General features: G+C 52.7%; 1 protein-coding gene across 1 annotated transcript; it reads right to left on the reverse strand.

The window, feature by feature from the left end:
• Window positions 1–6,139: 6,139 nt before the first annotated feature.
• Window positions 6,140–19,306, reverse strand: LOC116936929 (fucolectin-3-like). Its single transcript, XM_076057867.1, has 4 exons — window positions 18,526–19,306; window positions 11,219–11,298; window positions 10,691–10,970; window positions 6,140–6,482 (listed from the first exon to the last, which is right to left on the reverse strand). Coding segments are annotated over exons 1-4 (570 nt in total). The 5' UTR covers window positions 18,528–19,306; the 3' UTR covers window positions 6,140–6,274.
• Window positions 19,307–20,328: the final 1,022 nt, after the last annotated feature.

The raw sequence follows: 20,328 nt of genomic DNA on the forward strand, positions 1-20,328 counted from the left end.
GGTGGGTGGGTGGGTGAGTGGGTGGGTGAGTGGGTGAGAGAGTGGGTGGGTGAGGGGTGGGTGGGGTGGGTGGTGGGTGGGGTGAGTGGGTGGGTGAGTGGGTGGGTGAGTGGGTGGAGTGAGTTGGTGAATGAGTGGGTGGGTGGGTGAGTGAGTGAGTGGGTGGGTGAGTGGGTGAGTGAGTTGGTGAATGGGTGGGTGGGTGAGTGGATGGGTGAGTGGGTGAGTGAGTTGGTGAATGAGTGGGTGGGTGGGTGGGTGAGTGAGTGAGTGGGTGGGTGAGTGAGTGAGTGGGTGGGTGGGTGAGTGGGTGGGTGGGTGAGAGAGTGAGTGAGTGAGTGGGTGGGTGGGTGAGTGGGTGGGTGAGTGAGTGAGTGGGTGGGTGAGTGGGTGAGTGAGTGGGTGGGTGAGTGGGTGGGTGAGTGAGTGGGTGGGTGAGTGGGTGGGTGAGTGAGTGAGTGGGTGAGTGAGTGAGTGGGTGAGAGAGTGGGTGGGTGGGTGAGAGAGTGGGTGAGTGGGTGGGTGAGTGAGTGGGTGGGTGAGAGAGTGAGTGAGTGAGTGGGTGGGTGAGAGAGTGGGTGAGTGAGTGGGTGGGTGAGAGAGTGTGGTGAGTGGGTGGGTGAGTGAGTGGGTGGGTGAGAGAGTGGCTGAGTGGGTGGGTGAGTGAGTGGGTGGGTGAGAGCGTGGGTGGGTGAGTGAGTTGGTGAGTGAGTGGGTGGGTGAGTGAGTGAGTGGGTGAGTGAGTTGGGTGAATGGGTGGGTGGGTGAGTGGATGGGTGAGTGGGTGAGTGAGTGGGTGGGTGAGAGAGTGGGTGAGTGAGTGGGTGAGTGAGTGGGTGGGTGAGAGAGTGGCTGAGTGGGTGGGTGAGTGAGTGAGTGGGTGGGTGAGTGGGGTGGGTGAGTGAGTGGGGTGGGTGAGTGGGTGGGTGAGTGAGTGAGTGGGTGGGTGAGTGGGTGGTGGGTGAGTGAGTGAGTGGGTGGGTGAGTGGGTGGGTGAGTGAGTGGGTGGGTGAGTGGGTGGGTGAGTGAGTGAGTGGGTGGGTGAGTGGGTGAGTGAGTGGGTGGGTGAGTGAGTGGGTGGGTGAGTGGGTGGGTGAGTGAGTGAGTGGGTGAGTGAGTGAGTGGGTGAGAGAGTGGGTGAGTGGGTGGGTGGGTGAGAGAGTGGGTGAGTGGGTGGGTGAGTGAGTGGGTGGGTGAGAGAGTGGGTGAGTGAGAGAGTGGGTGAGTGAGTGGGTGGGTGAGAGAGTGGGTGGGTGAGTGAGTTGGTGAGTGAGTGAGTGGGTGGGTGAGTGAGTGAGTGGGTGAGTGAGTGGGTGAGTGAGTTGGTGAATGGGTGGGTGGGTGAGTGGATGGGTGAGTGGGTGAGTGAGTGAGTGGGTGAGTGAGTGGGGGTGAGTGAGTTGGTGAATGAGTGGGTGGGTGGGTGGGTGGAGTGAGTGAGTGGGTGGGTGAGTGAGTGAGTGGGTGGGTGGGGTGAGTGGGTGGGTGAGTGAGTGAGTGGGTGGGTGAGTGGGTGAGTGAGTGGGTGGGTGAGTGGGTGGGTGAGTGAGTGGGTGGGTGAGGGGTGGTGAGTGAGTGAGTGAGTGGGTGAGAGAGTGGGTGAGTGGGTGGGTGGGTGAGAGAGTGGGTGAGTGGGTGGGTGAGTGAGTGGGTGGGTGAGAGAGTGAGTGAGTGAGTGGGTGGGTGAGAGAGTGGGTGAGTGAGTGGGTGGGTGAGAGAGTGGGTGAGTGGGTGGGTGGGTGAGAGAGTGGCTGAGTGGGTGGGTGAGTGAGTGGGTGGGTGAGAGAGTGAGTGAGTGAGTGGGTGGGTGGGTGAGTGGGTGGGTGAGTGAGTGAGTGGGTGGGTGAGTGGGTGAGTGAGTGGGTGGGTGAGTGGGTGGGTGAGTGAGTGGGTGGGTGAGTGGGTGGGTGAGTGAGTGAGTGGGTGAGTGAGTGAGTGGGTGAGAGAGTGGGTGGGTGGGTGAGGATGTGGGTGGGGGTGAGTGAGTGGGTGGGTGAGAGAGTGAGTGAGTGAGTGGGTGGGTGAGAGAGTGGGTGAGTGAGTGGGTGGGTGAGAGAGTGGGTGAGTGGGTGGGTGAGTGAGTGGGTGGGTGAGAGAGTGGCTGAGTGGGTGGGTGAGTGAGTGGGTGGGTGAGAGCGTGGGTGGGTGAGTGAGTTGGTGAGTGAGTGGGTGGGTGAGTGAGTGAGTGGGTGAGTGAGTTGGTGAATGGGTGGGTGGGTGAGTGGATGGGTGAGTGGGTGAGTGAGTGGGTGGGTGAGAGAGTGGGTGAGTGGAGTGGGTGAGTGAGTGGGGTGGGTGAGAGAGTGGCTGAGTGGGTGGGTGAGTGAGTGAGTGGGTGGGTGAGTGGGTGGGTGAGTGAGTGGGTGGGTGAGTGGGTGGGTGAGTGAGTGAGTGGGTGGGTGAGTGGGTGGGTGGGTGAGTGAGTGAGTGGGTGGGTGAGTGGGTGGGTGAGTGAGTGGGTGGGTGAGTGGGTGGGTGAGTGAGTGAGTGGGTGGGTGAGTGGGTGAGTGAGTGGGTGGGTGAGTGGGTGGGTGAGTGAGTGGGTGGGTGAGTGGGTGGGTGAGTGAGTGAGTGGGTGAGTGAGTGAGTGGGTGAGAGAGTGGGTGAGTGGGTGGGTGGGTGAGAGAGTGGGTGAGTGGGTGGGTGAGTGAGTGGGTGGGTGAGAGAGTGGGTGAGTGAGTGGGTGGGTGAGAGAGTGGGTGGGTGAGTGAGTTGGTGAGTGAGTGAGTGGGTGGGTGAGTGAGTGAGTGGGTGAGTGAGTGGGTGAGTGAGTTGGTGAATGGGTGGGTGGGTGAGTGGATGGGTGAGTGGGTGAGTGAGTGAGTGGGTGAGTGAGTGGGTGAGTGAGTTGGTGAATGAGTGGGTGGGTGGGTGGGTGAGTGAGTGAGTGGGTGGGTGAGTGAGTGAGTGGGTGGGTGGGTGAGTGGGTGGGTGGGTGAGAGAGTGGGTGAGTGGGTGGGTGAGTGAGTGGGTGGGTGAGAGAGTGAGTGAGTGAGTGGGTGGGTGGGTGAGTGGGTGGGTGAGTGAGTGAGTGGGTGGGTGAGTGGGTGAGTGAGTGGGTGGGTGAGTGGGTGGGTGAGTGAGTGGGTGGGTGAGTGGGTGGGTGAGTGAGTGAGTGGGTGAGTGAGTGAGTGGGTGAGAGAGTGGGTGAGTGGGTGGGTGGGTGAGAGAGTGGGTGAGTGGGTGGGTGAGTGAGTGGGTGGGTGAGAGAGTGAGTGAGTGAGTGGGTGGGTGAGAGAGTGGGTGAGTGAGTGGGTGGGTGAGAGAGTGGGGTGAGTGGGTGGGTGAGTGAGTGGGGTGGGTGAGAGAGTGGCTGAGTGGGTGGGTGAGTGAGTGGGTGGGTGAGAGCGTGGGTGGGTGAGTGAGTTGGTGAGTGAGTGGGTGGGTGAGTGAGTGAGTGGGTGGGTGAGTGAGTGGGTGAGTGAGTTGGTGAATGGGTGGGTGGGTGAGTGGATGGGTGAGTGGGTGAGTGAGTGGGTGGGTGAGAGAGTGGGTGAGTGAGTGGGTGAGTGAGTGGGTGTGTGGAGAGAGTGGCTGAGTGGGTGGGTGAGTGAGTGAGTGGGTGGGTGAGTGGGTGGGTGAGTGAGTGGGTGGGTGAGTGGGTGGGTGAGTGAGTGAGTGGGTGGGTGAGTGGGTGGGTGGGTGGGTGAGTGAGTGAGTGGTGGGTGAGTGGGTGGGTGAGTGAGTGGGTGGGTGAGTGGGTGGGTGAGTGAGTGAGTGGGTGGGTGAGTGGGTGAGTGAGTGGGTGGGTGAGTGGGTGGGTGAGTGAGTGGGTGGGTGAGTGGGTGGGTGAGTGAGTGAGTGGGTGAGTGAGTGAGTGGGTGAGATAGTGGGGAGTGGGTGGGTGGGTGAGAGAGTGGGTGAGTGGGTGGGTGAGTGAGTGGGTGGGTGAGAGAGTGGGTGAGTGAGTGGGTGGGTGAGAGAGTGGGTGGGTGAGTGAGTTGGTGAGTGAGTGGAGTGGGTGGGTGAGTGAGTGGGTGAGTGAGTGGGTGAGTGAGTTGGTGAATGGGTGGGTGGGTGAGTGGATGGGTGAGTGGGTGAGTGAGTGAGTGGGTGAGTGAGTGGGTGAGTGAGTTGGTGAATGAATGGGTGGGTGGGTGGGTGAGTGAGTGAGTGGGTGGGTGGGTGGTGAGAGAGTGGGGTGAGTGAGTGAGTGGGTGGGTGAGTGGGTGGGTGAGTGAGTGAGTGGGTGAGTGAGTGAGTGGGTGAGAGTGGGTGAGTGGGTGGGTGGGTGGTGAGAGAGTGGGTGAGTGGGTGGGTGAGTGAGTGGGTGGGTGAGAGAGTGAGTGAGTGAGTGGGTGGGTGAGAGAGTGGGTGAGTGAGTGGGTGGGTGAGAGAGTGGGTGAGTGGGTGGGTGAGTGAGTGGGTGGGTGAGAGAGTGGCTGAGTGGGTGGGTGAGTGAGTGGGTGGGTGAGAGCGTGGGTGGGTGAGTGAGTTGGTGAGTGAGTGGGTGGGTGAGTGAGTGAGTGGGTGGGTGAGTGAGTGGGTGAGTGGAGTTGGTGAATGGGTGGGTGGGTGAGTGGATGGGTGAGTGGGTGAGTGAGTGGGTGGGTGAGAGAGTGGGTGAGTGAGTGGGTGAGTGAGTGGGTGGGTGAGAGAGTGGCTGAGTGGGTGGGTGAGTGAGTGAGTGGGTGGGTGAGTGGGTGGGTGAGTGAGTGGGTGGGTGAGTGGGTGAGTGAGTGAGTGGGTGGGTGAGTGGGTGGGTGGGTGGGTGAGTGAGTGGGTGGGTGAGTGGGTGGGTGAGTGAGTGGGTGGGTGAGTGGGTGGGTGAGTGAGTGGGGTGGGTGAGTGGGTGGGTGAGTGGGTGGGTGAGTGAGTGAGTGGGTGGGTGAGTGGGTGAGTGAGTGGGTGGGGTGGGTGGGTGAGTGAGTGTGTGGGTGAGTGGGTGGGTGAGTGAGTGAGTGGGTGAGTGAGTGAGTGGGTGAGAGAGTGGGTGAGTGGGTGGGTGGGTGAGAGAGTGGGTGAGTGGGTGGGTGAGGTGATGGTGGGGAGAGAGTGAGTGAGTGAGTGGGTGGGTGAGAGAGTGGGTGAGTGAGTGGGTGGGTGAGAGAGTGGGTGAGTGGGTGGGTGAGTGAGTGGGTGGGTGAGAGAGTGGCTGAGTGGGTGGGTGAGTGAGTGGGTGGGTGAGTGAGGTGGGTGGGTGAGTGAGTGAGTGGGTGGGTGAGTGAGTGGGTGAGTGAGTTGGTGAATGGGTGGGTGGGTGAGTGGATGGGTGAGTGGGTGAGGAGTGAGTGGGTGAGTGAGTGGGTGAGTGAGTTGGTGAATGAGTGGGTGGGTGGGTGAGTGAGTGAGTGGGTGGGTGAGTGAGTGAGTGAGTGGGTGGGTGAGTGGGTGGGTGAGTGAGTGGATGGGTGAGAGAGTGGGTGGGTGAGTGAGTTGGTGAGTGAGTGAGTGGGTGGGTGAGTGGGTGGGTGAGTGGGTGGGTGAGTGAGTGGATGGATGGATGAGGGAGTGGGTGGGTGAGTGGGTGAGTGAGTGGATGGATGAGGGGGTGGGTGAGTGGGTGGGTGAGTGAGTGGGTGAGTGAGTTGGTGAATGAGTGGGTGGGTGAGTGAGTGGGTGGGTGAGTGAGTGGGTGGGTGGGTGAGTGAGTGGGTGAGTGAGTTGGTGATTGAGTGGGTGGGTGGGTGAGTGAGTGGGTGGGTGAGTGGGTGGGTGGGTGGGTGAGAGAGTGGATGGGTGAGAGAGTGGGTGAGTGGGTGGGTGAGAGAGTGGGTGAGAGAGTGGGTGAGTGAGTGGGTGGGTGAGTGATTGAGTGGGTGAGTGAGTGGGTGAGTGAGTTGGTGAATGAGTGGGTGGGTGAGTCAGTGGGTGGGTGAGAGAGTGGGTGGGTGAGTGAGTTGGTGAGTGAGTGGGTGGGCGAGTGGGTGGGTGAGTGAATGGACGGATGAGGGAGTGGGTGGGTGAGTGAGTGGGTGGGTGAGTGAGTGGGTGAGTGAGTTGGTGAATGAGTGGGTGGGTGGGTGAGTGAGTGAGTGGGTGGGTGAGTGAGTGAGTGGATGGGTGAGTGGGTGAGTGGGTGAGTGGGTGAGTGAGTGGGTGAGTCTGATGGTGAATGACTGGGTGAGTGACTGGGTGGGTGAGTGGGTGGGTGAGAGAGTGGGTGGGTGAGTGAGTGAGTTGGTGAGTGGGTGAGTGAGTGGGTGAGTGAGTGAGTGGGTGAGTGATTAGGTGGGTGAGTGGGTGGGTGAGTGAGTGGGTGGGTGATTGAGTGATTTCAATGGGTGGGTGGGTGAGTGTATAGTGTAGTGTGTTGTGTCATGTATAGTGTAGTCTATCGTGTAGTGTATAGTGTAGTGTAGTCATAGCCAGGTCGCGTACTCTCATTGGGGGCAAGCGGCACGCTGGAGACCTGCACCTCACACAGCTGCATGTACGTGTACGTATTCACGTGCTGCACGAAGTGCACGTAGCTCGCCACGGCGCCGCTGCACACGAATGTCCCCACCGTCACCACCTTGGCGATGCTCAGATTTTGGCAGCTGTGATGCACAACAACAAAACAACAACACACACAACAACTGGCATTCGTTACTAAGTGTCGGCCACGTGCAACAGCGTGAGCACAGTCACTCATCCAGTCACCCACTCACCCCCCACCCACCTCTCACCCCCTCACCCACCCACACTCACCCACCCACTCACCCAGCCACTCACCCACCCACTCACTCAGCCACTCACCCAGCTACTCACCCAGCCACTCAACCAGCCACTCACCCACCCACTCACCCAGCCACTCACCCAGCCACTCACCCAGCCACTCAACCAGCCACTCACCCCCCACCCACCCCTCACCCACCCACACTCACCCAGCCACTCACCCAGCCACTCACCCAGCCACTAAACCAGTCACTCACCCAGCCACTCACCCAGCCACTCACCCAGCCACTCACCCAGCCACTCAACCAGCCACTCACCCAGCCACTCACCCAGCCACTCACCCAGCCACTCAACCAGCCACTCAACCAGCCACTCACCCAGCCACTCACACAGTCACACAGTCACTCAACAACAACAGCAATTCACCACAAAGTGGCGGTGACGTCACCACGGCGCTCGTGCCAGGCGAGGTGCACGTTGAGGCCACGTGACGTTTCGAACTCCCACTGGCACGAGGCCACGGGACAGACCCTGCAGGTGCCACGGGTCGACTGACTGAGACGACTGGCTGGTGTACCACCTGTGCCCCCTACTGTACCAACTTGCTGTGTTTTAGCCACCCGGCGCTTCGCTCGTTGTTGTGAGCGTCGCTCCTCCACCCTCCGTTGTTGTTGGAGGGCGACTGCCTCCAACTGCCCAGTAGCGTCCTTCACGAGCCTCCTCCACAGAGGCCGATCTTGACACCGCTGGTACAAGTCATCGGCAAGTCCACTCAGCTCCACATCTTCTTGTACCACATCACTCCATCTCCTCTCTAGCCCATGCCGCGCCCGTCTATCCCCCTCTATCCGGCCAAACAAAAGCTGTTTAGGCATGCAGTGCCTGGGCATGCGAGCCAACGCAGCCTTGCCTGTCGGAGGAACTCGCCAATGGGACTTTGTCCAGATTTTTCGAGGATTTGTGAGCTTACATAATCCAGCATGATTAAACCCAGGATGGATCGTAGGCAGGCCAGCCTCAATGTTTCTAACCGGCGAAAATGTTCCATTAGAGGGGTCCACATTTCGTAAGTGTAGAGAGGTGAGGGCATGACTGTGGCCAAGAAGACCTGAAGCTTCGTGTGGAGTGACAGACCAGGTAGCTTCGACACAGCGTTATGCAACTGAATATAATGCTGCTCGACTGATTCGAAGTGGGACCTCTGCTGTCCAACCGGAGCCGGTCATGAGCACACTGCCCAGGTATGGGAAACTCTCCACTCTCTTCACAACTGGCCCATCACAAATTCAGAGTTATAGGAGTTGAGTGTCCGATGGTACAAAATACCCAAGCAGGTCCTTAGTTTTGGTAGGGCTGATGGTAAGGCCCCACTTCTTAGTGGCATGCTCCAAGTTCAGCAGCAGCGCCTCTAACTCCTCCTCTGAGTGAGCAGCAATCACCAGATCATCGGCATACATTACATTGTTGAGCAATCGGGAGCCATCCCTGGCGCGCACCCGGGCATCGATCAGTCTCCCGTTGTATTTGTACCAGATGGAAATGCCTCCAGGACAGCCATCGAAGGCTTCATGAACTACGTGGACGAAAAAAATGTTAATTAATGTGGGAACCAGAGGACATCCCTGTCGCACCCCAAGGTGAACAGGGAACGGCTCCGACTCCTGGCCACGTAGCTTTACCCGGGCTCGCTCATGATCATGAAGGCCTTTAATTATTGTGAGCAGAGTGTCAGGAACTCTGAAAGCACGGAGAACAACCCAGAGCCCAGGCCTACTGATGGTATCATAGACATTGACCAGGTCAATAAAGCAGAGATGTCGGTCCCGTTGGAATTCCGTAAACCTCTGCCATAGCAAATGGACGGAGATTATGGCATCTGTGCAAGACCGCTCTTGGCTGAAACCGCATTGGGGCTCAGCAAGCCTGTCCTCAGCGTGCCTGGCAAGACAATGTTGAATAATCCTTGCCACGACCTTACCGGCACACTGAGGAGTGAGATGCCCCAGTAGTCGTTACAGTCTGTGCGGGCCCCCTTCTCAATAAAGGGGAGCACCAGGGCATCCTTCCATTACTGCAGAACCCATCCAGTGGTCCAGACTTATTATGATGTCATGTAGGGCAGTCTGTGCACAAACGTAACCCTCCCTCAGCATTTTGCTTGGGAGATCATCTCTACCTGGCGCTTTTCCTGGTCTCAAACTCCAGATCGCCTTCAGTACTTCCTCAAGAGACGGCACCTCAACCAACCACTCACAGGGGAGTGACTTCAATATTTGAGGCACCGCAGCCTCAGCAGGATCATCCCCACTTGGCCCCATGATGTTTTCCAGGCTGATAAATTTCCCCTCCCCCAAGACCTCACAGAAATGCTCAGCAAATCTGCAAACCTGTTCCTGGGGGTCGGAGATTGGATCACCGTTCTTTCCCCTAATGATGGTAATAGGTGCGGTGCTGCAGGTTACTTTTTTGATGGAGTTAAATAGAGATTTGTGATTGCGGGCCACTGAGGCAGACTCCATCTCCTCAGCAAACCGCGTCCACCACCCATCCTTGTAGTGCCTCACGGCTCTCCGAACCTCCGAGTGAAGGCTGTGGTAAGCCTCATTCTCTGACGTGGGATGCTGTAGACGATGAGAGTGGATCTGTCGCTTTTTCTCAGCCAGACTGAACACCTCCTCGGTCAGCCAGGATCTCTGGGGAGGGTTGGACTGTGCATCCAAAGCATTCAATGCAGCTGCATGAGCCACAGTCATAATCCTCACCTATTTCCTCTCAGCATCACGAGGAGTGAAGACGATGCCAACACCAGCTGCATGCGATGATGAAATTCTCGCTTGCAACTTTCATCAGCTAGCTGAGACCAGGCCACTGTGGGTTTGAATGGAGTCCTGGGTGTACACCCACCACCGGAGTGGAAGAATAGCAGACGCATCTTACAGATGACAAGTCGATGGTCAGAGGGCAGATCAGCTCTATGGTAGGTTCTGGTTTCAAGGACATGGGCCCGCATCCGCTGTTCCGTCACTATGTAGTTCAGCAGATGTTCTTCCTTGGATCCAGGATGCATCCATGATGTTGTTTGGATGCGCCGATGCTGGAACAGCTTGTTGGTAATTACAAGCCCATGGACTGCACAAAAATCTATCAGCCTCCTACCGTTGTTATTGAGCTGATCTGGCCCATGCCTTACAATCATTCAAGACCAGGTGCCAGCATCATGGCCAACTCGGGCATTGAAGTCACCCAACATGATGACTCTATCCCGAGGGGCCACTTTAGCCAGCACCTGTGACAGGAGGTCACAGAAGGCATTTAATCGGCCTTGCCTGCATCCCTCCACTGATATTCGTCTTCAGCAGGGGCATAAAGAACCACCACTACCACTCCTCTCCTCCCGTTGATGGGAAGGCGAGCCCAAAATGGCCTTGGGCTTCCAGCTTCCCACACCTCCCCGCCACGCTCCCAAGCCCCCTTAATTATTTTGTTCAGAAGAAGAGCCACTCCCTGTTGTTTGGCAGTCTGCTGCCCCGAGTAGAGGACTGTCCACCCCTCATGGTGACTGGAGCCAGAGCCAGTCCACCGGACCTCCTGAACGCCGCAGAGATCCAGGCGGTACCAGTCCAGCTCCCGACAGAGGAGTGGGCAGCCTCTCCTCCGCAGCGAGCGTTCGAACATTCCACGTGGCCACTCGCGATGGCTTTGTGCCATTTCTGGAGGAGCCCCGAGGTTAAGGATTCAGTCTCCTGACTCCACCAAATGGGGTTTGGGCAGGAGACGCCATGGACGCCTGTCCCCCCGGGGCCTCCGGCACAAGATTAGTTAAAATGTATTTCCACGTAGTTTAGTGTTAGTTAGGTTGAAGGTGGAGGGGTTACCAGCCCCTCGCACCCATCCAGAGCCCCCATTTGGCCGCTGTGGTGGCTACAAGCGCCGTGAGGGAGGATGGCCGATTGGAATCTGCCTTCCCCCCCCCCATGGCACTGCTCACCACAGTGTTACATTCACGCACTCACCCACTCACCCACATCACCCACATCACCCACCAAACCTCCCTCCCCCCCCCCCCCCACCCTGGGAAACCCCAACTCACAATTGGTTCTGGGGCGAATCGGCGTCGCTCGAGTTGCCCAAGAAGAGTCGCGCCGTGTCCATGAACGGGAACGGGCTGAATATGCCGAAGGTCACCGTGACCGCGTGCACGGCGACGGCGCGTGCCAGGTGCAGACTCCACCACGAGTCGAGCGCCAGGTTCGTGCTGCTGCAGTAGTAGCCGTACATTTGCGTGTCGCCGTCCACGGCCATGCTGGCGGAGCGCCACGGCGCGTAGGTGCTGGACTGGGTCGCGGTGCCACCCAGCGCTTCGTTGTGGCCTGGGGTGGGTGGTGAGTGGGGGGTGAGTGAGTGGGTGGGGAGAGACGGGGGGTCAGAAACTCACCCACCCACGCACCCACCAACCCACTCATCCACTCACCCACCCACTCACCCACCCAACCACTCACTCACCCACTCACCCACCCACTCACCTACTCACCCACCAACTCACCCACCCAACCACTCACTCACCCACTCACCCACCCACCCACTCACTCACCCACCCACCCACCCCTGCTGTACTCACGGATTGTGGTGTATGACTCTGATCCGGGAGCCTGGTAGAGCGTTGCCCAGATCAGCATCAGCAGCCTCCACAGAGTCTCCCTGTGAAGGGAATAACACACACAGATACACACAGATACATACACACAGATATACACACACAGATACACACACGCAGATACACACACAGATACAACAACAACCGCCATTCGCCACTAAGTGGCGGTGACGTCACCACGACGCTTGTGCCAGGCCATGTGCACCTTGAGGCCACGTGAAGTGTCGAACGCCCGCTGGCAGGAGGTCACGGGGCAGACCCAAGTACCACGGGTTGACTGACTGAGATGACTGGCTGATGCACCACCTGTGCCCCCTACTGTGCCAACCTGCTGTGCTTTAGCCACCCGGCGCTCCGCTCGTTGTTGTGAGCGTCGCTCCTCCGCCCTCCGTTGTTGTTGGAGGGCGACTGCCTCCAACTGCCCAGTAGCATCCTTCACGAGCCTCCTCCACAGAGGCCGATCTTGACACTGCTGATACCAGTCCTCGGCAAGTCCACTCAGCTCCACGTCCTCCTGTACCACATCACTCCATCTCTTCTCTAGCCCGTGCCATGCCCGTTTAGCCCCCTCGATCTGGCCGAACAAAAGCTGTTTCGGCATGCGGTGGCTGGACATGCGGGCTACATGACCCAGCCAACGCAGCCTTGCCTGCCGGAGGAGCTCACCGATGGCATCTTGCCCAGATCTTTCCAGGATTTGTGAGCTCCTCACACAATCCAGCCTGGTTAAACCCAGGATGGATCGTAGGCAGGCTAGCCTAAATGTTTCTAACCGGCGAAGATGTTCCATTAGGGGGGTCCATGTTTCGCAAGCATAGAGAAGGGAGGGAATGACCGTGGCCGAGAAGACCTGAAGCTTAGTGCGGAGCGACAGACCAGGTAGCTTCCACACAGCGTTACGCAACCGATGAAAAGATATTGCCGCTCGACTGATTCGGAGTGAGACCTCTGCTGTTAAACTGGAGCCGGTCATAAGCACACTGCCTAGGTATGGGAAACTCTCCACTCTCTCCACAACTGCCCCATCACCGATTGGGAGTTGTAGGAGTTGAGTTTCCAATGGTACAAAATACCCAAGCAGGTCCTTAGTTTTGGTGGAGCTGATGGTAAGGCCCCATCTCTTAGTGGCACGCTCCAGTCTCAGCAGCAGCGTCTCCAACTCCTCCTCTGAATGAGCAGCTATTACCAAATCATTGGCATACATAACGTGGTTGAGCAACAGGGAGCCATCCCTCGATCAGCCTCCCATTATATCTACCAAATGGAGATTCCCCCGGTACAGCTATTGAAGGCTTCACAAACTACGTGGTGAAAATTGATGTTAAATAATGTGGGAGCCAGAGGACATCCCTGTCGCACCCCAAGGTGTACAGGGAATGGCTCTGACTCCTGGCCACGTAGTTTTACCTGGGCCCGCTCACTATCATGAAGGTCCTTAATGATGGTGAGCAGAGGGTCAGGGACTCCAAAAGCACGACGAACAACGCAGAGTCCAGGCCTACTGATGGTATCATAGGCCTTGACCAGGTCAATAAAGCATAGATGTAGGTCTTGCTGGAATTCCCCACACCTCTGCTGTAGCAGATGGACAGAAAATATGACATCTGTGCAGGGCCGCCCTTTCCTGAAACCGCATTGGGGCTCTGCAAGCCTCTCCTCAGCGTGCCTGGCAAGGCGATGTTGAATAATCCTTGCCAGAACCTTTCCCGGCACACTGAGGAGTGAGATGCCCCTGTAGTTGTTACAGTTTGTGCGGTCCCCCTTTTTTAAAGAGGGGGACCATCAGGGCATCATTCCAATCCTGCGGAACCCGTCCAGTGGTCCAGACTGTTGTTATTATGTCAGATAGGGCAGTCTGTGCACAAACGCCACCCTCCCTCAGCATTTTGCTTTGGAGATTATCGCTGCCCGGTGCCTTTCCTGGTCTCAGACTCCGGATCGCCTTCAGCACTTCCTCAACAGATGGCACCTCAGCCAGCCACTCACAGGGGGTGACTTCTTCCAATAATTGAGGCACCGCAGCCTCAGCAGAGTCATCCCCACTTTATGCCACGATGTTTTCCTGGCTGAAGGATTTCCCCTCACCCAGGACCTCACAGAAATGCTCAGCAAATCTGCAAACCTGTTCCTGGGGGTCGGAGATTGGATCACCGTTTTTCCCCCTAATGATGGTAATAGGTGCGGCGCTGCAGGTTACTATTTTGATGGAGTTAAATAGAGATTTGTGATTGCGGGCCACTGAGGCAGACTCCATCTCCTCAGCAACTCGCGACCACCACCCATCCTTGCAGCGCCTCATGGCTCTCCGAACCTCCGAGCGAAGGCTGCGGTAAGCCTCCTCATTCTCTGATGTGGGATTCTGTAGCCGATGACAGTGGGCCTGTCGGTTTTTCTCAACCATCCTGAACACCTCCTCTGTCAGCCAGGGTCTCTGGGGAGGTCTGGACCGCGTACCCAAAGCAGCCATTGCCGCTGCATGAGTCACAGTCCTAAACCTCGCCCATTTACCCTCGACATCAGGAGGAGTGTGGGACGATGCCAATCCCAGCCGCAAGCGATGATGAAATTCTCGCTTGCAACTTTCATCAGATAACTGAGACCAGGCGACTTTAGGTTGGAATGGGGTCCTGGGTGTACACCCACCACCGGAGTGGAAGAATGGCAGGCACATCCTACAGATGACTAGTCGATGGTCAGAGGGCAGATCACCTCCACAGTAGGTCCTGGTGTCAAGGACATGGGCTCGCATCCACTGGTCCGTCACTATGTAGTCCAGCAGATGTTCTTGCTTGGACCCGGCATGCATCCATGATGTTGTGTGGATGCGCCGATGCCGGAACAGCGTGTTGGTATTTTTTGTTGGAGAGGTGATTTAATTTGGAAATCAAATTGTCCCTACATTTGGTCGACATAGTGGCAGCCGAAGAGGTAGTCATATTGTCTACATGTAGACAATCCAACAAAAAAGCGGATCCACACACCGAAAAGATAGACGTTAACAAAGTCGTAATTAATCGCAGTAACAGTTCCATTTCTGATGGCCTGAAATCCGTTTTAGCTAAAGGCCTAAACTATGCTGTCACACCTAGACACATACCGGTTAATGATATAATTGCCCAAGTAGACGTTGCACTCAAGGGCTTGAGTCACATCTCTGCAGACGTAGCAAGATCTGAAATCGCTGCAACCCTCAAAAACGCTAAGTTGCCACCTAGCAACATCAGCAAAGATGAACGCTTTGAATTATCCCAATTAAAAAAGAGAGATGATATTGTCGTCCTCTCAGCCGACAAGGGCAATGCCACTGTCATCATGGACAAAACAGAATATAACAACAAAATTCAAGAACTAATCAACAACGGCAGCTATACAAAACTAAAAAGAGATCCCACCAACAGCCTGGTTACCAAAACGAACGAAATAATCTCTGATTCAACAGCATTAATTGATCAGACAAAACAGTTCTCGTTGAAACCCTCTGCTGCCAGACCTCCGAGATTATATGGCCTTCCAAAGATACACAAAGAAGATACACCCCTTCGTCCCATCGTCTCTACTATCAACTCCCCCACCTATAAACTGGCACGTTTTCTTGCTGATATACTGCGACCTTTCACTGGAAAAAACACCTCTGCAGTACTAAATTCTACTCACCTAGTATTGACAATCAAAGGCATTTCCCTGTCCCCAGACGACCTACTTGTCAGTTTTGATGTGGTGTCCTTGTTCACCAAAGTTCCGGTACCTGACACCATCGCTATCATTGAAGACCTGGTCCATCAAGGACTACATACTGATGTACCCCCCTGGTGAGACACTGCTTAACCAACACATACTTCGCCTGGAACGGAACTTTCTATAAACAAACTGAGGGCACCCCAATGGGCTCCCCCTTATCTCCGGTTGTAGCCAACGTATTCATGGAAAAATTTGAAACTGACGCCATCCAGACTGCCACTCTACGCCCGACCTTATGGAAGAGGTACGTGGATGACACTTTTGTCATCTGGCCACATGGCCAGCCTGCTCTAGACCAATTCCGTGACCACATCAATCCATACACCCAGCCATCAGATTTACCATGGAGGTCTAAAAAGATGTCAAGCTACCCTTTTTGGATGTCTTAATTAAAAGGAGACCTGATGGCTCAATGAGCCACTCTGTTTATAGAAAAGCTACCCATACAGATGTTTACTTGAAACCGGATTCCCACCACCATCCATCCCAGAAGAACTCCCTCATCAAGACTCTATACCATAGAGCTCAATGCATTTCCGACCAGGAACACATTACCAGTGAACTCAAACACGTACACCAGGCTCTCAGAGCTAATGGTTCCTCCAACTACACAATCCGCAAAGCCATCACTCCAGTCATGAAGAAGGATCCTCTTGAGGAGCCACTCAAAACCATCACCTTACCCTACATTGCAGGGGTTACTAAAAAGATCTCCAAAATCCTGAATAAACACAAGATCCAGGTCCGATTCAACACAGTACATAAAATCCGTGATCTGGTTCCATCTGTAAAAGATGCTGTTCCAGACATACAGTACTCGGGCGTTTACAAACTAAAGTGCCTCTGTGGTAGCAACTACATTGGGGAAACCAAAAGACATATCTCGGACCGCATCCGTGAACATAAAGCAGACTTGACACACGGGAGGACGAACTCTTCTGCCGTGGCAGATCATTGTTATAATTCAGTGGGTTCACATGACATTGACTTCTCCAAGACGGAGGTTCTTTGCAAGCCAACCGGCTACCATGAGAGATTCGTTCATGAAGCCATCAACAAATACAAACACGGAGACAATTTCAACCGAGAGGATGGATTCTGGCTTAGTAACCATTGGAAAGATGTTTTAAACCATTTCGGTTCTTAATTAATTGTATTTTGCGGTGACCGTCAGACCGCAGCTCTTTCGCTGGCATTGTGACTGTTTCTCCCTCCCCCCTCCTCCCTTCCGAGTATGGATTGACCAGTCTGCCTGAATGTCGCTGTCCTTGGTGCTGATTGTTGAGGAGATGGGAAAAACCGCCATTTTTTCTCTCCTTGGTGCTCTTCTCTCCCTCACACCAACGCTAATCCCCCAGTTACATGCTAATTTATTTGTAAACTCCTCTCCCCCCGTCCCCCGGTCCGAGCTCGTCGTTCGCCGTGGTGCTAATCCCTCACACCAACATCATGCTGATCCCCCAGTTACATGCTAATTTATATGTAAACTCCCCTCCCCCTTCTCCAGTCCCAGCTCGTTCGCTCTCCGTAATGCTAATCTCCCAGTTACATGCTGCTTTGTCAAGGCTCTCTGTTCCTCCCACACAGCTTAAAAGACGCTGCCAAGCTTGACAGGGTTCACTCAAGCGCTGTCTTCTGGACAGTCCTGTTTCTTCACCTGAGGACGGCTACTTGTGTTGTAGCCGAAACGTCGTGAGAATGTTATTGTTTTATTTTATTATTTTATTCTCATTCTACGTGACTTTACCGAAAGAACCAAAGAAAATAAACTACAAAAATAACATGTAACACACACACATGCACAAACACACACAGATACCGACCCTCGAGGACCTGCACACGACAAGGTCTATGAGGCGAGCGAGGAAGATTATGGCCGATTTCTCCCACCCTGGACACTCTCTGTTTCAGCTACTCCCCTCCGGCAGAAGGCTTCGGTCCATCAGGACCAAAACCTCACGCCATAAAAACAGTTTCTTCCCATCTGCTGCTGGCCTGTTAAACAAGGCCAAGGGCTAACACTGTTTTTAACATTTGATCTACATAACGACACGTTGCTGATATTAACTATGTTTCCCTATTTGTATTTTCAAATTATATCTTAAAGCTATTTTATATTCGATATTTATTTAATTTTATATACTTCAGCCCCTTAGTGTTAGACTTTTAACCCTTATTATAGTAAGACTTGTTTAAAACTTATTTAAGATTTTAGATTCCTATATGTTGAATGTATGCACCATCCTGCCAAAGTAAATTCCGTGTCGGTGTGAACTTACATGGCGAATAAAACCCTTTCTGATTCTGATTCTGATACACACACAGACAAAACAAAGTCAACGATCCCCTGTATAGATTTAACAGTGGCGATGTTTACTACACAGCGCTACACCAGGTACTCATTTGAGGCTGAATCGACCTAGGGGAGGCCCAGGACCGGTTCTGATGTTGGCCGTGAGCGGGAATCGAACTCAGGTCGCCGGGTTCTTAGCCCTAACCACTGCACTACCACACACACAGGTATACTACCATACACTACACTACACTATACACTACACTATACAACTACACACTACACTATACACTACAATATACACTACACTATACACTACACTCTACACTACACTATACATGATAATACACTACACACTACACTATACACTATAATACACTACACTATACACTACACTATACACTACTACACACTACACTACTACACACTACATTATACACTACTACACACGACACTATAATACACTACACTATACACTACTACACACTACACTAATAAACACTACGACATACACTATAATACACTATACACTACTAAACACTACACTATACACTACTACACTATACACTACTATACACTACACTATACACTACAACACACTACACTATACACTATAATACACTACACTATAATACACCACACTATACACTACTATACACTACACTATACACAATAATACACTACACTATACACTACTATACACTATACACAATAATACACTACACTGTACACTACAACACACTACACTATACACTAGAATACACTACACTACAACACACTACACCATACACTATAATACACTACACTATACACTACTATACACTATACACAATAATACACTACACTATACACTACAACACACTACACTATACACTATAATACACTACACTATAATACTATAATACTGTATAATACACTACACTATAATACACTACACTATAATACACTACCCTATAATACACTACACTATATACTATAATACTGTATAATACACTACACTATACACTATAATACACTACACTATAATACACTATAATACACTACACTATACACTATAATACACTACACTATATACTATAATACTGTATAATACACTACACTATACACTATAATACACTACACTATACACTATAATACACTATAATACACTACACTATACACTACTATACACTACACTATAGACTGCACGACTGACCACGACACACACACAAACGCCGCGTGCATCATCATTCGGCCTCACATCTGGCGGAAGAGAGAAGACGCCGCTTGTCCAACACCGCCTGTTCCTCCTCGCCGTCTGTCTGTCTGGGATCTGGACACACTCACCGCTGCTGCTCGTACACACACACAGAGAGAGAATTCGAGTTACACTCAGACGCTTCGAGTTACGCACAGATGCACGCACACAGATTGTATAGAGACGCGGCTTTGTGTACAGGAACGGGGTTAGGGTTACACGTTCATTGTATCATTGGTGAGTTATGTTTATGTGTATAGAGAGAGGGGGGTTAAGGTTACTTTGTATATAGAGAGAGGAGTTATGTACATGCCGGGGGTGAGGTTAGGGTTACGTATGCAATATACAGAACACTATACACTACACTACTATATACTACACTACACACTACACTATACACTACTACACACTAAACTACTATACACTACACTACTATACACTACACTACTATACACTACACCACTATATACTCCACTATACACTACACTGCTATACACTATAATACTATACACTACTATACACTACACTACTATACACTACACTACTATAGTTTAACACGTAGGCTTTCGCGACCAATATTATTCATAATAAAGGTTTTTGGGTTAGATCGCGTTATTTATAAATGTCGTAACCCTCCACCACCCGACACGGCCAAACAGTAAAAAATGTGTCACGTTTACAAAGGACAAAGAGTTCACTACTTTAGCCCACCGGTGTGTTGAAGAGTGAATCCACATTTACAGTTTGAGTACGACGTTTCGCTGGTTATTACATCCAGCATCATCGGGCAATTCGCCAGAATGGTAAAGCCCTCTCCACTTGCTCCCGGTCTTAAATAGAGCAGCAGGGTTACGTCATCATTTAACTCATATCAGGTGCAGTGATTTGAGGCGAAGGGGGGGTACTGTAATTATATAATCGATTGGTAATCAGTCAATGGTTATGATTAGTAATATTGGACAAACGAGACGTAACATCAGCATAAGACTAAAAGAACACCAAAGAAATATTAAATTATCTCAAACACAAATGTCGGCAGTGGCAGAACATGCTCGTCACCAAGGACACTCAATTGATTTTGATAACGTTGAAGTGTTGTGTAAAACTAATAATTACTCTTCTTTGGTTCTTTCTGTAAAGTCACGTAGAATGAGAATAAAATAATAAATTGATAAAATAAAATAACACAATAATATTCTCACGACGTTTCGGCCACAACACAAGCGGCCTTCATCAGGTGAAGGGACGAGACTGTCTGGTAGGACAGCGCTGGAGTGAAAGAGCCACGTTCAGATCACGGCCTTTAAGCTGTGTGAGAGGAACAAAGCGCCTTGACAAAGGAATTAGCATATAATTTATGCAAAGACTAATGAGAGAATCCATTGAAATTGAGAGAAATAGAAATCACTTTCATCGCTCTGACAGCTACAAGCTTAGTGTGGCTTGGAAGCGTATTATTAAATAATACATACTACAATTCCTTATAGGGGAAACACATACTAATGAAAGGATTACTAACGAAGCATATAATCACAATAACACATTACAATTACTAATTTAAAACTCATTACTAATCATAAGCATTACTACTATACACTACACTACTATAGACTACACTGCTATACACTACACTATACACTACACTACTATGCACTACACTATACACTACTATACACAATACATTACACTTTATACTACACTATTCACTAAACTACTATACACTACACTACACACTACTATACACTACACTACTATAAACTACACTATACACTACACTACTATAAACTACACTATACACTACTATAA

This window comes from Petromyzon marinus, chromosome 85 (assembly GCF_048934315.1).
Source record: "Petromyzon marinus isolate PM22_M1 ecotype Great Lakes invasive population chromosome 85, UKy_Petmar_22M1.pri1.0, whole genome shotgun sequence".
Taxonomy (NCBI): domain Eukaryota; kingdom Metazoa; phylum Chordata; class Hyperoartia; order Petromyzontiformes; family Petromyzontidae; genus Petromyzon; species Petromyzon marinus.